Raw genomic sequence first — 13,779 nt, forward strand, 5'->3', positions numbered from 1 at the left:
TAGATTTTAGGATTTAGGGTTAAGGGTTTAAAGTTTACGGTTTAGAGTTAAAGGTTTAGGATTTAAGGTTTAGGATTTATGTTTAAGGGTTTAGGGTTTAGGATTTAGGATTTAGGGTTTAGGGTTTAGGGTTTAGGGGTTAAGGTTTAGGGTTTAGGGTTTGGGTTTAGGGTTTAGGGCAATGTGTTGGCTTTGTGTGTTCCTTGACAAGCTCTTCTTTTGATCCACATTGTCTAGCTCCTGCTTCTTGGCAGTATTTTATTGTAGTCTCCACATTTGTTCTTGCTATGATTTTCATTGTATACTTTCTTCTTTTTTTATGTCAAATCTTACTCTATGTCATGTGTGCATCACGTCACTGATCCAAATCATTTGGATGATGGAAGAGGTAGAAGAGTGGACAATAAGTGTGATGGTCGAATAGTGGACTGTATTTTTGGTAGCAATATACCAAAAACAATGGTTTTGTTAAACATTCTTGTGTCCATATAATAGTGAACAAATGATCAACCAATAATGGACAGTTCACGATCTCCATTAGTAGTTTTCTCATCTTACGCTTTATTTTCTCACATTCATATCTGAACTGAGAACAAATGTCATCTCTCACCCCATGTGTCTCTCTCTATATATGTACTTCGTTTGTAGCTTTACGTTTGTTTGATTTAAGATTACACATGATGCCACTAAAAGTAAATAAGCTTGGTTTTATTTACATAAGTTTTTCTAACGAAAAGAAGATAAGTTCTATTGAAAACAATATGATTTTCAGCATAATATGGATGGTTATGTGTCTATAAAGTGGTATAGAAGGATATATGAACCTAACTTAATAGATATGGATGAGTGGATAGGTTTTGTGTGGATGGTCGTATACTTGTATGAATAAACATGGATTGTTTTATGTGGATGGTTCTATGACTGAACATACTCGTTTAGGGTTTAAAGGTTTAGGGTTTAGGGTTTAGGGTTTGATATTTAGTATAGGTTAAAATTGCTATGAAATTAAATTTATGATTATTATTATGATCTAAGGTTAAGGATTATAGTTTAGGGTTTAGGCTTTAGGGTTTAGGGTTTAGGGTTTAGGGACGTGTATAACTCATCGTCCATGTGGACTTGATTTTAGAGTAAGTATAGTATCCACATAATTAGACATTTTTAGTGGACGTGTATAACTTTAGTTTATGGACATAAAATAAGTATCAACATAAATAACAAATAAGTATCCACATAAATAGTTTTTGGCGGACGTGTATAACTCATCATCCATGTGGACTTGATTTTAGAATAAGTATAGTATCCACATAATTAGACATTTTTAGTGGACGTGTATAACTTTAGTTTATGGACATAAAATAAGTATCCACATAAATCGTTTTTGGTGGACGTGTATAACTCATCGTCCATGTGGACTTGATTTTAAAATAAGTATAGTATCCACAAATAAGTATCCACATAATTAGACATTTTTAGCACCCACATAACAATTAACAAATATTCTATTATAATTGGATAATATATATTGTTTGATAGTTAACAATGATTATTTTACCAAAACACAAGTATAACTCATCTTCCATGTGAACTTGATTTTATGGATATAAAATATTTTATAGATTTGTCACAAATAATAAAAACCATTCCATTGAACTATTAGTATCTACAAATAAGTATCCACATAATAAGACAGTTTTTGCATCCACATAATTATAGTATATGTATTATAATTATTCACTTTAAATATAGTAAAATGGATCTTAAAATGTAGAAAAAATAAAATTATAATGAATCATAAAAACAAAATCAAAAATATATGTCATAATAATTAGATAAAATGATTACAAATAAAAAGAGAAAAAAAAGTGAAGAAGGAAGAAGAAAGAATAAGAAGAAGAGAGAGATGCAAATTTTTTTTTGTTTTTTTTTTCAACCATTCTAAGCCATTAGATCCAAACTAATAATTGAAATCCAATGGTCTAGGATACCACCAATTACACACTCATCTCTAGCCGTCGGATCAAATTCTTAGTTAGAATCGGACGGACCTTAATACAACTGTTTTTTTCTCTCTAGTTAAACATATGTTTACATGATCAGGGCTAAAATAGTCTAAAAATCACAAATGTTGGCCAAAAAGTGCCTCTTGGTCAGAAAGTGTGTCAAATGAACATACTTTTAGTAAAAGTGTGTCTCAGTGCAAATCTCTCTTATCTTTAGCTAAACAAATCAATCAAAAGCTTTCTGTTCAAGTCCTTTATAGTTAAATATATTTTTTTTGTGATAGAAATGTTTGATAGAAATGTTCAAGTCCTTCGGCGTAGCCTCACCCCTCTTCATGCCGAGGTTGAAGCCCTTATCTGGGCTATGCGTTGTATGATCGGGGCGGACAACCAATCTGTCGTTTTCTTTACCGACTGCTCTGACTTAGTGAAGATGGTGTTTTCGCCTTCTGAGTGGCCAGCCTTTACATCTTATTTGGAGGACATCAAGGCAGACAAAGCAGAGTTTACTTCCTTTTCCCTAACTTATGTCCCGCGTTCCATGAATGGCAAAGCGGATAATTTGGCGCGTCATGTTTGCACTGTTCCGTATCTAGCCACTTTTGTTAACAATGTTCCTTCACATTGGTTCCACTGAGCCAATCTTGTTTTATTGTTGTCAAAAAAAAAAATGGTAAGTTGGAAGAAGCCAAAATTCGGCAATTTTTTCAACTTTTTTTTTTTTGGGGTTTCAATTTGATTCAGTCATGTCACAAAAAAAAAAAGTATATGTACTAATATTGGTGCTTGAACAAAGAGTATTCCTTATTTTTTTAGTTTTTACTAATATCTTACTCTCATTATGCTTGGAAAAATAAATAAAAATTAGGTACTAACCCGCAGAAAACTGCGGACTGAATTTTTTCTTGATGAAAATTTGTAATAATTTATTTTGTTATTATGTTATTTATAATGATTTGTGATTAAAAATTTAGTTTGCTTATATTAAAATTTTTGTATTTTAAAAATGTATAATGAAAACCTATCAATAAAATATTTGCATGTAATGAATAAAATTGTTTAAACATTTGTCAATTAAACACAATTCTTGCTATAGTTATAAAATAAGTAAAAAGATATAACTAACATGTAAAAAGAGCAACTAAATATAGCTAGTGAAGGTTCTGAAAAACCTCTTTGAATAAGCACTTTAAAGCATTGAATATATTTAAATCCCAACTTAATTTTATTTTCCTAAAGAACGGTGTGGCTAAAAGAAGAATATAACCTTTTTAATAGATAAGATATCTCTATCTTTTATTTATTATATATTAATGTTTAAAATCTAAGCCGTTAAACAGAACTGTTATATATTTTATTATATTAAATTTTTGATAAAAATTTTAACCATTGCTGGAGATATTTTTTGATAAAAATTTTAACCATTGATGGAAATGTTTTTTGATAAAATTTGTGGTTATATAGATTTTATTCGATTAGATTTTTAGAATCTTAGCTGTTAATTTTTTTTTAAGTATGAATTAGTTCTGATTCTAATAGATTTTTTTTTTATTTTTCTACAATTTATTTTATTTTATGTGTCCCCAATATTCTTTTTTAATTAATTATATTTAATTAATTAATTAATTAATCTTAATTAAGTTTTTTAATGGCAATTGAATGTAATTTTTTACACATAGGTTAGTTTCATATTTGTACTTCCTAAGTAATATAGTAGGATAATTGTCATTCACTGTTTTATCTGTAGTAAACACGTGGAAGATTCCAATCTGTATCAGAAAATGAGAACAATCACAATAAATCTATACATGTCGACAAAAAGGAAAGGTATAAATTAGTAATATCATAAACAGTGTTTGGCTTCGGGACTTACTAATGTTTTTTTGGAAGAACACAGACTCTTCTCTTGGGAACTTGTCGTAGATCCGAATCTCTATGTTTTACTCGTGTTGGTCACTTTTAATTGTAGACTTGTAGTGATATTCTCTCGATAGATTCCTTTAAAATTTTGTAATAAATTAATTCAAATTACCAAAACAAAAATGTACTATAATCGAAGATAAACCTATTCAATCAATGAAACAGAATAAGTTGACCTATTGATTTGCAATTGGAGATATTTGATAACAGTATAATTGTTTGAGAAGTCATACAAAATTAACAAAAAGGGTTTAAGGAAGTGAAATTACCATAAATGACCCTAAAAACAACACACTATCATCGAGATCCTAAAAGTAGATTGTAGTAGTAGACCCATCAAACTTCACTCTCACACACACACTCTCTCTTAAGTCACCGCCGCACGCAAGCAAATCATTCTTCAGCCATGGCTAACATCAAACAAACCAATCGCCGTCGTTCCTCTTCCTCATGCCACCGTCACCCATCCGCTAAACCAACCGCCGGTTTCTGCGCTTCCTGCCTCCGTGAACGTCTAATCACTATAGAAGCTCAGTCTTCCTCTTCTTCCTCTTCTTCTCACCCCGCCGCCGTTCAAACTCCTGAGCTCCGTCGTATTAGATCACACTCCGTTCGCAACGCATCAGTCTCCGTTTCAACGCAGCCGCGACGGAGATCGTGTGACGCTAGGTCAAGCGCAAGCTCACTACACGATCTGTTCGTCGATGATGACGAAGAACGGTTAGATAGTTCGATTCGGAAACCTCTGGTTCCGGATTTGATAGAAGAAGATTACTACGATGGAGAAGATATCAAAGGTTTTGATGAAGGCAAGCCGAAGAAGATCGTCGAAGAAGAAGAAGGTGTAGAGAACAAGACGATGAAGGAGTTTATAGATCTTGATTGGGGAAACCAAATCAAGAAGAAGGAGATAGCATCGGTTTTGAGCAGGAAGCTTAAGATATTTTCATTGAATCATCATCATCACAAGGAGAAGAGAAAAGATGAACAATCAGATTCTAGATTTGGTCGTCACTCTTGTGATGTAGATCCTAGATTGTCTTTTGATGGAGGTAGGATCTCGTTTGAGAAACCTAGGGCTTCATGGGACGGTTGCTTGATTGAGAAATCATATCACAAGTTGACGACGTTGTCTACTGTGACAGAAGATGCTAAAGCTAATAAATGTCTTGTTGAAGAAGAGGAAGAGGAAGAGGAAGAGGAAGAGGAGAAGAGTCCTGGTGGGACAGTTCAAACAAAGAACTATTACTCGGATTCTCGTAGAAGAAGAAGCTTTGATCGAAGACAAGGATTGCTTGAGGTTGATGAGTTGAGAGGTATTTCAAATGCTAAGGTATCACCTGAAACTGTTGGTTTGTTTCATGGTGCTAAGTTATTGGTTACAGAGAAGGAACTTAGGGATTCTAATTGGTATTCGATCAAAAACGTTAAACCGGAGAGTAAAGAATTAGTTTCTGAAGGAAAGATTTGTATTGGTGCTGGTGGTGGTGAGGGGAAGAAGCAGGATGGTGTAGAGTTAAAGAAACGTAGAAAGAAATGGCCAAAGGGATGGAACATTTGGGGACTAATACAGAGGAAAAACGAGGCCAGGAAGAACGAAATCAAAACCGAGCAGAGTTTGAAACTTGAAGGAAATGCTGTTGAGGGTTCTTTGGCTGAGTCTTTGTTAAAGCTTAGGAGAGTAGGTAAAGGAGAAACCAATGGTGGTGTTAGTGAGAAGCTTTTGAAAAGCTATAGTGTAAGCACGAGAAAGTCTTGCGATGGTGTGTTTAGTGGTGGTGCTAATATCTTTGAAGGTGGAAGAAGCTCATGTGATGGTCTGTTTCATGGATCTATTAACAGTGTTGAGGTTGGAAGGAGCTCGTGTGATGGATTGGTTAATGGAATTGAGGATAAACAAAATCATCATCTACTTCAGACAAATGCAAATGTTGGTACTTGCGGCCGAGAGAAACCTGAGAATAGTTTGTTAAAATTATATATGACTCCGGCAAGGAGCCATAAGACTAGCAAATCCGGGAAGAGTAGGCTGAAGAATTAGTTTGATCTGACATTTGTGTTAACTCTTGAACTACTCTGTTGTAATTAACAACTAATGTATTTGTTACTTTGGTCTATAGATAAATGAACTAAGATTCTATTGCAATCCTGTTCATAGTCATACTGTTAAGATTACTTATTTTTCTTCTCTTACTTATTCCCACATCAACAATACATTGTTTTCAAGTACATTGCGTGTAATATATCATAAGATACCTCGCCAGTGTTCTGGTACATCAATCAGAGACCGGTTTTGAATTGAGACTCAAACCAAAAGGAAACAATGGGTCATACGAATTGGCATGAGCATCTAGTGGCAAATGCTCAACTCGTTTGAACCAGCTCACAGGTAATTTCCCCATAAATTCATAATCTCCAAAAATAACGTCAGCCATCCCTTGCCCTTCTGTTCCAGGTAACCAAGCAGCAACCAGAGCCTCAATCTTTTCAAGAACTACCTGCTCCAAAACCACAGGTCTTCCTGAGATGACAACCACCAGTGTCGGAATTTTCTCTGCGACTGCGGTGACAATGTCGCTACCATTAAAATGTATTGTGAGTTCAGAGTTATCCCCCATTGTCTCTGCATAGGGTGGTTCCCCGACTGCAACAATGGCGTAAGAGAATCCTTCACTCGACGCTAGGGTTTCCTTTGACGGAGTTTTCTCGTAGATTACTTCGGTTTCCTCTCCAACTACTGCTTTTATGGCATCCAAAAGCGTTGTTCCTACATTTCAGACAGACATAGATTCATGTTGATTAACTTTTCAGCAGCATCTTGTAGCCTCTGCTAAATAGGGTCCAATTAGTTACCGATAGTGATCCTGCCGCTAAGACCAAACCATGTCTTTGTCCATCCTCCACACTGATAACCAAGATCATCTGCGTGACTTCCAGTGACTAGAATCCTCTTGGCTTTGCGGTCTAGTGGCAGAAACGGTTTATCAGCATTTTTGCCATTCTTTAACAGAACTAACGACTTCCTAACTGCTTCCTGCGCCAATTCTCTATGTTCCTGCACACATGGATAAATCTTAGAATAAAGACAGCACTCTGGTCTAATGACATTTAATACAAGGGAGCTCACCTTGCAACCAACAGTAGGCAACAAAGAACGATCAGTGAGAGGATGCTCGAAGAGACCAGCCACAAATTTCACTCTGAGTATTCTTTCAACAGCATCATTGACCCGAGCCATCGGTATTTCCCCTGACTCTACCAGATCTTTCATGTCCTGTATGAATTGTTCGTATTTGAATGGTACCATCACCTGCAATAACATTTGATTATATAATCTCTCCACTCCTTCAATCATTCAAGATGATGCTAAGCTAAGATATTTCGCATAAGGGATTCAGAATCTACCATGTCAATGCCAGCATTGACCGCAGTTTTAATGCAGTTGCGGTAGTTTGATCCCTGAGGCTCACTAAGCCGGTCCAAACCTTCCCAGTCTGAAACTAGAAATCCCTGTTGACATAAACAAGAAAACTAGCTTAACGCATACACTTCTAGCTTATATCTATTTTTCATTGGTACTCAACTAAAGTTTTACACAAACCTTGAAACCGAGTTTTTCCTTGAGAACTTCTGTCAAGAGAAAACGGTCAGCGTGGAGTCGAGTTCCATTCCAACTGGAGTAAGATGCCATAACCGTGGAGACTCCCTGAGTAAGACACTTCAGATAAGGAGGAATATGTATCTTCTCTAAGTCTTCATATGACGCGATGGTGTTCCCTTCATTTATGCCCTTGTCTGTACCACCATCTCCAACGAAGTGCTTGGCGCAGGCGACGACATTACTTCTATAATCCAGTGAACAAATCCATGAGCCATGACATCAACTCCATGAAAGACCAAAATCAAATCACAGTGTAGTGATTTATTTGATACCTTCCTGCAACAAAAGGGTAACCATTTGGGTGGTCTTCTGGTGGCACGCCTTGTAGTCCCGAGACAAGCGAAGTCATCTCGCAGACAAGTCCAGTATCTTCTCCATAACTCTCGTAGCTTCGTCCCCATCTCGGATCTCTCAAGACCTATTAGAAAGACAACATTTCATTAACAAAATTCACATATCATTATGTTCAGTTTCAGTTGTTAGTTTTTTACATATAAAAGGGACTTACAGCCACACAGGGAGAAAACGCCCAGTGAGCACCACTAGCCCTTACTTCAAGTGCAGTTGCAGCTCCAATTCTTCTGACCAAATCTGCATCTCTACAAAATTACCAACAACTACAAGTGTTGTCATATTAACAACACAACAGCCAAACGCAGTATAGCTGCAATAGAAGCACCTAATCTTGAACACAATCAGATTCTAATCACCACTACTGCAATACTACTAGTCTCTACCTTGTAATCAGGAGCTAGTTGAAAGCTAATCAGAATATCAAATAGGTGAATAGGTTCAGTCAAGTTTCATAAAAAAGACAAAAACAGAACAAATCAACCAAGACCAATGCCACCATTACAGATCACAGTCCAAAATGTCAAATTCTCTGAAACTATATCTCATTCTGTCTCACCTGTTTGGAATTTTTAGTTTGCTTATGTTGTAAAAAAATACCTGGTGGCTCCGAGGCTGATGTTGTGGGGAAAGACGGTGGCGCCGTAGACATTGTTGTTGCCATGGACAGCGTCAGTGCCGTAGATGATTGGAATCCCCAAACGCGACGCTAACGCTGATCGCTGAAAACCGTCGATCATATCCGCCCAATCCGACGACTTGGCATCCTCGAACGGCGCACTCCCACCGGCGTTTAGTACACTTCCTGTAACACCAAATCTATAAATTAAATTTTTTTTTCAAAGAATCAAGAATCAAAGTGAAACAAGAAGACTGTGTTGTTTGTGTGTACCGATGAAAAAATCTGTAATGGCGGCAGGAGAAGCAACGGTACGTTCAATCTGAGTCATTTGACCGATCTTCTCCGGCAGAGTCATGCGAGAGAGAAGGTCCTTCACACGCGCCTCCACCGGCGCGTCTTGGTTCTTGTAAACGCATGAAGACTCCTCCTTGACTACCATATTCTCGCTCTTCTTCTCCTTCCTGGTGTCGTCTTCTTCTCACAAGTCACAAAGTCACAAGTCACAAATTTAAGTTCAGCCACTTCTCTTTATCTCTACAGCCAAGTTGGAGAAAACGAGACGTGGCACACTTATATTTGTCAGTCACACTCACACTCACACTCAATGGTTTTAAGTGAAAAAGTTACCCATTTGATTAACTTAATTAAAACGTGTGGGTTAGTTACAAATTGGTTGAACTAATTATAGATAAGTACAGTACATACATTTTTAATCATAAACTGTTATTACCCGACCCTCTCAATCAGACAGGTGAAGTTAAACCGGTTACAAATTCTGTCCCAAGTTGCAAGTGAGACCAAAACCAAGAGGAAACAATGGGTCATAAGAATCAGCATCAGCATTTAGAGGTAACTGGTCAACGCGTTTGAACCAGCTCACGGGTAACTTCCCTTGGAAGTCATAATCTCCGAAAATGACATCAGCAATCCCTTGCCCTTCAGTTCCAGGGAACCAAGCAGCGACCAAAGCCTCAGTCTTTTCAAGAACCGTTGGCTCCAAAACCATTGGTCTTCCTGAGAACAAAATCACTAGAGTAGGGGTTTTCTCCGCAACCGCGGTTATAATGTTGTTACCGTTGAAAGGTATTGTGAGCTCTGAGTTATCCCCTTTCATTTCTGCGTAGGGCGGTTCCCCTACTGCAACAATGGCGTAGGAGAATCCTTCACTAGAGGCTAAGGTTTCCTTTGTTGGAGTTTCCTCGTAGATCACTTCCGTTTTGTCTCCAACTGTTGCTTTTATAGCATCCAAAAGTGTTGTACCTACCTACATTTCAAAACAAAAACATATGTAAGTAAGTATTTAAAAATCAACTTTTCCAATATCATTTTTTGGCGCTACCAATTGTGATTCTGCCGCTTTTTGACCAGATTTATTCTTTGTCCATCCTCCACACTGATTCCCAATATCATTTGCGTGCATTCCAACCACTAGAATCCTCTTGGCATTGCGGTCTAATGGCAAGAAAGGTGCATCAGGATTTGTACCATTCTTCAGCAGAAGTAAAGACTTTCTAACCGCTTCACGAGCCACTTCTCTATGTTCCTGCATGCAGTTGTGATAAACAGAGTCAATCAATCATGCTTTCATACATCTTACAATAGTGGCCTCAGCTATAGAGATCTCACCTTGCAGCCAACAGTTCCCAACAAAGATCGGTCCGCGAGAGGATGTTCAAAGAGACCAGCAACAAACTTCACTCTGAGTATTCTTTCAACAGCATCATCAACCCGAGCCATTGGTATTTCCCCTGACTCCACCAGTTCTGTCATGTCCTGTATGAACTGTTCGTACTTGAAAGGTACCATCACCTGCAATAACAATGATTACCAATCTTTGTTAATCATTCAAGACAGTTGGAAAATATATTCATTACTATGTCGATTCCAGCATTAATCCCGAGTTTGACGCAGCTACGATAATCTGAACCTTCTGGCTCGCTAATAGTCTCCAAACCATCCCAGTCAGAAACTAAAAATCCCTGATAACAAAAGAAAAAACAAAGTGAATAAAACGAGCTCAATGCATACACCTCTAGCTAATTTAAGATTTCTTTTCATAGTCAATCAACCTTGAAACAGAGTTTCTGTTTGAGAACTTCCGTTAAAAGAAAATAGTCGGAGTGGAGTCTACTTCCATTCCAACTGGAAAAAGAGGCCATAACAGTAGAGACTCCCTGAGCAATACAGTTCAGATAGGGGGCAACATGTATTTTCTCCAATTCTTCATATGACGCAATGGTGTTCCCTTCGCTTAAGCCCTTGTCGGTACCACCATCTCCAACAAAGTGTTTTGCACAAGCGACCACATTGTTTCTATCACCAAATTAACAAATCCATGAGAAATTACAACTCTATTTATAGTTTATAAATAGAGTGCATCATACATATATGTTTATATACCACCATCTCCAGTGCATTATATATGTTTATATGTTGTAATTAGTATATAACCTTCCTGCAATAAAAGGGTAACCGTTAGGGTGTTCTTCGGGTGGCTCGCCTTGTAGGCCTGAGATAAGCGAGCTCATCTCACAGACAATACGAGCAGCTTCACCATAACTCTCATAGCATCGTCCCCACCTCGGATCTCCCAAAACCTAATGAGTAGACAACAATTTCTTCAATAGTCCACAAATCATTTCTTTCCTACAAATTAAGAATCTATCTATAAAGGGATTACTTACGGCCACGCAGGGAGCATACGTCCAGTGAACGCCACTAGCCCTTACTTCAAGTGCTGTTGCAGCTCCAATTCTTCTGACCAAATCTGCGTCTCTATCGGGTTACCACACAAAACTACGAGTGTTGTTACATCAACGACGACCAAACACGGTAGATGAACAGATGATCTTAAACACAATCAGACTCTAATCCTAGCCAATGCAGCTACTACTACTGTATGATCAAAAAGCTAATTAAAGAAAAATCTTGAGAAACTCCTACTAAAAAATATCAAATTCTTGGGGAATCCTTAACAAACAGATTCAAACTTCATACCAAATTCAAAAGCTTTAAAATGTCTAAAACCTCCATTACATACAAATCTCTCTGTCTCTCTTCCATCTTTTGCAGAAAATAGAAATTAAAGTTTGGTCTAAATGAATGAGAGTGGCGTAATCAAACCTTGTGGCTCCCAGACCAATGTTGTGGGGGAAGACGGTAGCACCGTAGACGTTGTTGTTGCCATGAACAGCGTCAGTGCCATAGATTATCGGAATCCCCAAACGCGACGCTAACGCTGAACGCTGAAAACCGTCGATCATATCCGCCCAATCCGACGACTTAGCATCTTCGAACGGCCAGCTTCCGCCGCCGCTCTGTACACTGCCTGTAATACCAAAAAAAACTAATTCATAAATAAAGTATTCTTTTTTACGTTACGAAAGGATGTGAAAAGTTTTGGTTCGTTGACCACAAACAAAGACAAGAAAAGAATGTTCAGTGGTTTAGTAATAATTAGTGTTATATATTACCGATGAAAGAATTTGTTATGACTTGAGGAGAACCAACGCTACGTTCGATCTGAGTCATCTGACCGATCTTTTCCGGCAGAGTCATGCGAGTGAGAAGGTCTTTCACACGCGCCTCCACAGGCGCGTCACGTTTCTTGTAAAACCATGAAGACTCATCAGTGTTTGTGTTTGCCATTTCTTTTTTTTCTTTTCTTTTTTTCTCACTAATCTACAAAGTGACTAAACCACTCCACTTCTCTTCTTTATCTAGCCAAGCCGAAGGACGACACGTTACACCCTTTGTTTACAATAGAATGCTTAATTTGCGTACACCCTCGACAGTCGACAGTCGACACTAATCACTTTTTTAGCTTGTCACTTACCTATGATTTTTTAGCTTGTCACTTATCTATGAATATATGCGTAAAACATTAAATTTATTGTAAACTAATCTATAGATCGATATACTTCAGTCACTTCACATAGAGACTTTGTTAAATATGTCCAAATTGTTGTAAAATATATGTGTATCCATCACAACATATGTCCCTCTTTATTAGATAACACTTGGAACACTTGTTCACCACTTATCCTCAACTTTTTATTGTCTCCTACCTCTATAAATAAGAGTTATGTACAAGAGAAGAAAGATAATGAGAAGTCTTACCATCTCTCTAGTTTCTCTTTAGCTTCTCTCTACCATCCCTCTAGTTTTCATACATTCATCTCTAGATCTCTTCTCTTCTCTTTTGATCCTTCTCACAATCATCTTGTTGCTTCCAAGCTTATGATATAGTTCACAACACGTTATCAGCACGATCAACTCTCGATCCGTCATCCATTTGAGAAAATGTCAAATTTTGAGATTGAGAATGGAGACATGTGTCTAGCAGACAGTGCTACAACACACTCAATACTTAAAGAGAAAAAATATTTCTCCTCTCTCAAAATAAAAGACTCCACTAGAAGCGTGAGAACTATATGTGGTAATGCAAATATTATTATAGGCTCTGGAAAATCCAGTTTTTCAATGCCAAGGGGAACAATTTCATTAGTTTCAGAGCTATCTGAAGAAATGGATATCATATAGAGACTCTGAATAAGAATGGCATTGAATATCTTTGCATAACATCTGAGGAGAAACATATATTGGAAGAATTGCCAATGTTATCATCTGGATTGTATTGCACAAAATTTAATAATTTTTTGTCTTATTTTACAGTAAACTCTAAGTTTACTAGTACATTTAAGATATGGCATGAAAGACTTGGACATCCTGGTTCTGTCATGATGCGAAAAATTGTGTAAAATTCCAATGGTCATCCATTGAAGAACAAAAAGATTTTTAGATCTGATGAGTTTTCATGTGATGTATGTTCTCAAGGAAAACTCATAATTCGGCCATCACCAGCCAAAATTGGGAATGAATCACCATTGTTCTTAGAGAGAATACATGGTGATATATGTGGACCTATCCACCCTTCATGCGGGCCATTTTGTTATTTTATGGTAATGATTGACGCATCTAGTAAATGGTCAAATGTGTGTCTATTGACAACAAGAAACACGGCCTTCGCAAAATTCATTGCCCAAATAATCAGGTTGAAAGTTCAATTCCCTGATTATTCCATAAAGAAAGTCAGACTTGATAACGCTGGTGAATTCACTTCACAAGTTTTCAATGACTATTGTATGTCAATAGGAATCGATGTTGAGCATTCGGTTCCTCATGTTCATACACAAAATGGCATGGCTGAATCTTTAATTAAA

The 13,779-nt window shown here is 37.1% G+C and overlaps 3 protein-coding genes across 8 annotated transcripts; 1 reads left to right on the plus strand and 2 right to left on the minus strand.

The window, feature by feature from the left end:
• Positions 1–4,228: 4,228 nt before the first annotated feature.
• LOC104711168 (uncharacterized) lies at positions 4,229–6,069 on the plus strand. Of its 2 annotated transcripts, XM_010427854.3 has the most exons (2): positions 4,235–4,720; positions 4,766–6,069. In XM_010427854.3, the coding sequence occupies exons 1-2, from the start codon at positions 4,330–4,332 to the stop codon at positions 5,962–5,964; spliced, it is 1,590 nt and encodes a 529-aa protein (XP_010426156.1). In that variant the 5' UTR covers positions 4,235–4,329; the 3' UTR covers positions 5,965–6,069. The 2 variants fall into 2 exon arrangements, with proteins under 2 accessions (XP_010426155.1, XP_010426156.1); XM_010427853.3 differs by having other exon boundaries at positions 4,229–6,069.
• A 20-nt stretch (positions 6,070–6,089) lies between these two features.
• On the minus strand, positions 6,090–9,194 carry LOC147938591 (uncharacterized). 2 transcript variants are annotated; one of them, XM_087463647.1, is made up of 9 exons: positions 8,828–9,194; positions 8,536–8,740; positions 8,093–8,183; positions 7,857–8,002; positions 7,525–7,768; positions 7,329–7,433; positions 7,051–7,233; positions 6,777–6,978; positions 6,090–6,690 (listed from the first exon to the last, which is right to left on the minus strand). In XM_087463647.1, exons 1-9 carry the CDS (start codon positions 8,994–8,996, stop codon positions 6,200–6,202), a joined length of 1,836 nt encoding a protein of 611 aa, XP_087319773.1. In that variant the 5' UTR covers positions 8,997–9,194; the 3' UTR covers positions 6,090–6,199. The 2 variants fall into 2 exon arrangements, with proteins under 2 accessions (XP_087319773.1, XP_087319774.1); XM_087463648.1 differs by lacking the exon at positions 6,090–6,690 and having other exon boundaries at positions 6,769–6,978; positions 8,828–9,141.
• LOC104711170 (uncharacterized) lies at positions 9,166–12,255 on the minus strand. Of its 4 annotated transcripts, none has more exons than XR_015564965.1 (9): positions 12,031–12,255; positions 11,681–11,885; positions 11,242–11,332; positions 11,009–11,154; positions 10,627–10,870; positions 10,485–10,536; positions 10,184–10,366; positions 9,897–10,100; positions 9,166–9,821 (listed from the first exon to the last, which is right to left on the minus strand). XR_015564965.1 is itself a non-coding variant. In XM_019229242.2 (9 exons), exons 1-9 carry the CDS (start codon positions 12,203–12,205, stop codon positions 9,324–9,326), a joined length of 1,851 nt encoding a protein of 616 aa, XP_019084787.1. In that variant the 5' UTR covers positions 12,206–12,249; the 3' UTR covers positions 9,166–9,323. The 4 variants fall into 4 exon arrangements, 3 of the variants coding, with proteins under 3 accessions (XP_019084787.1, XP_019084788.1, XP_087319771.1); XM_019229242.2 differs by having other exon boundaries at positions 10,432–10,536; positions 12,031–12,249; XM_019229243.2 differs by having other exon boundaries at positions 10,432–10,536; positions 11,242–11,324; positions 12,031–12,240.
• Between the last annotated feature and the right edge of the window lie 1,524 nt (positions 12,256–13,779).

The sequence above is a fragment of the Camelina sativa genome, chromosome 9, assembly GCF_030686135.1.
Source record: "Camelina sativa cultivar CO46 ecotype springtype chromosome 9, ASM3068613v1".
In the NCBI taxonomy this organism is placed as follows: domain Eukaryota; kingdom Viridiplantae; phylum Streptophyta; class Magnoliopsida; order Brassicales; family Brassicaceae; genus Camelina; species Camelina sativa.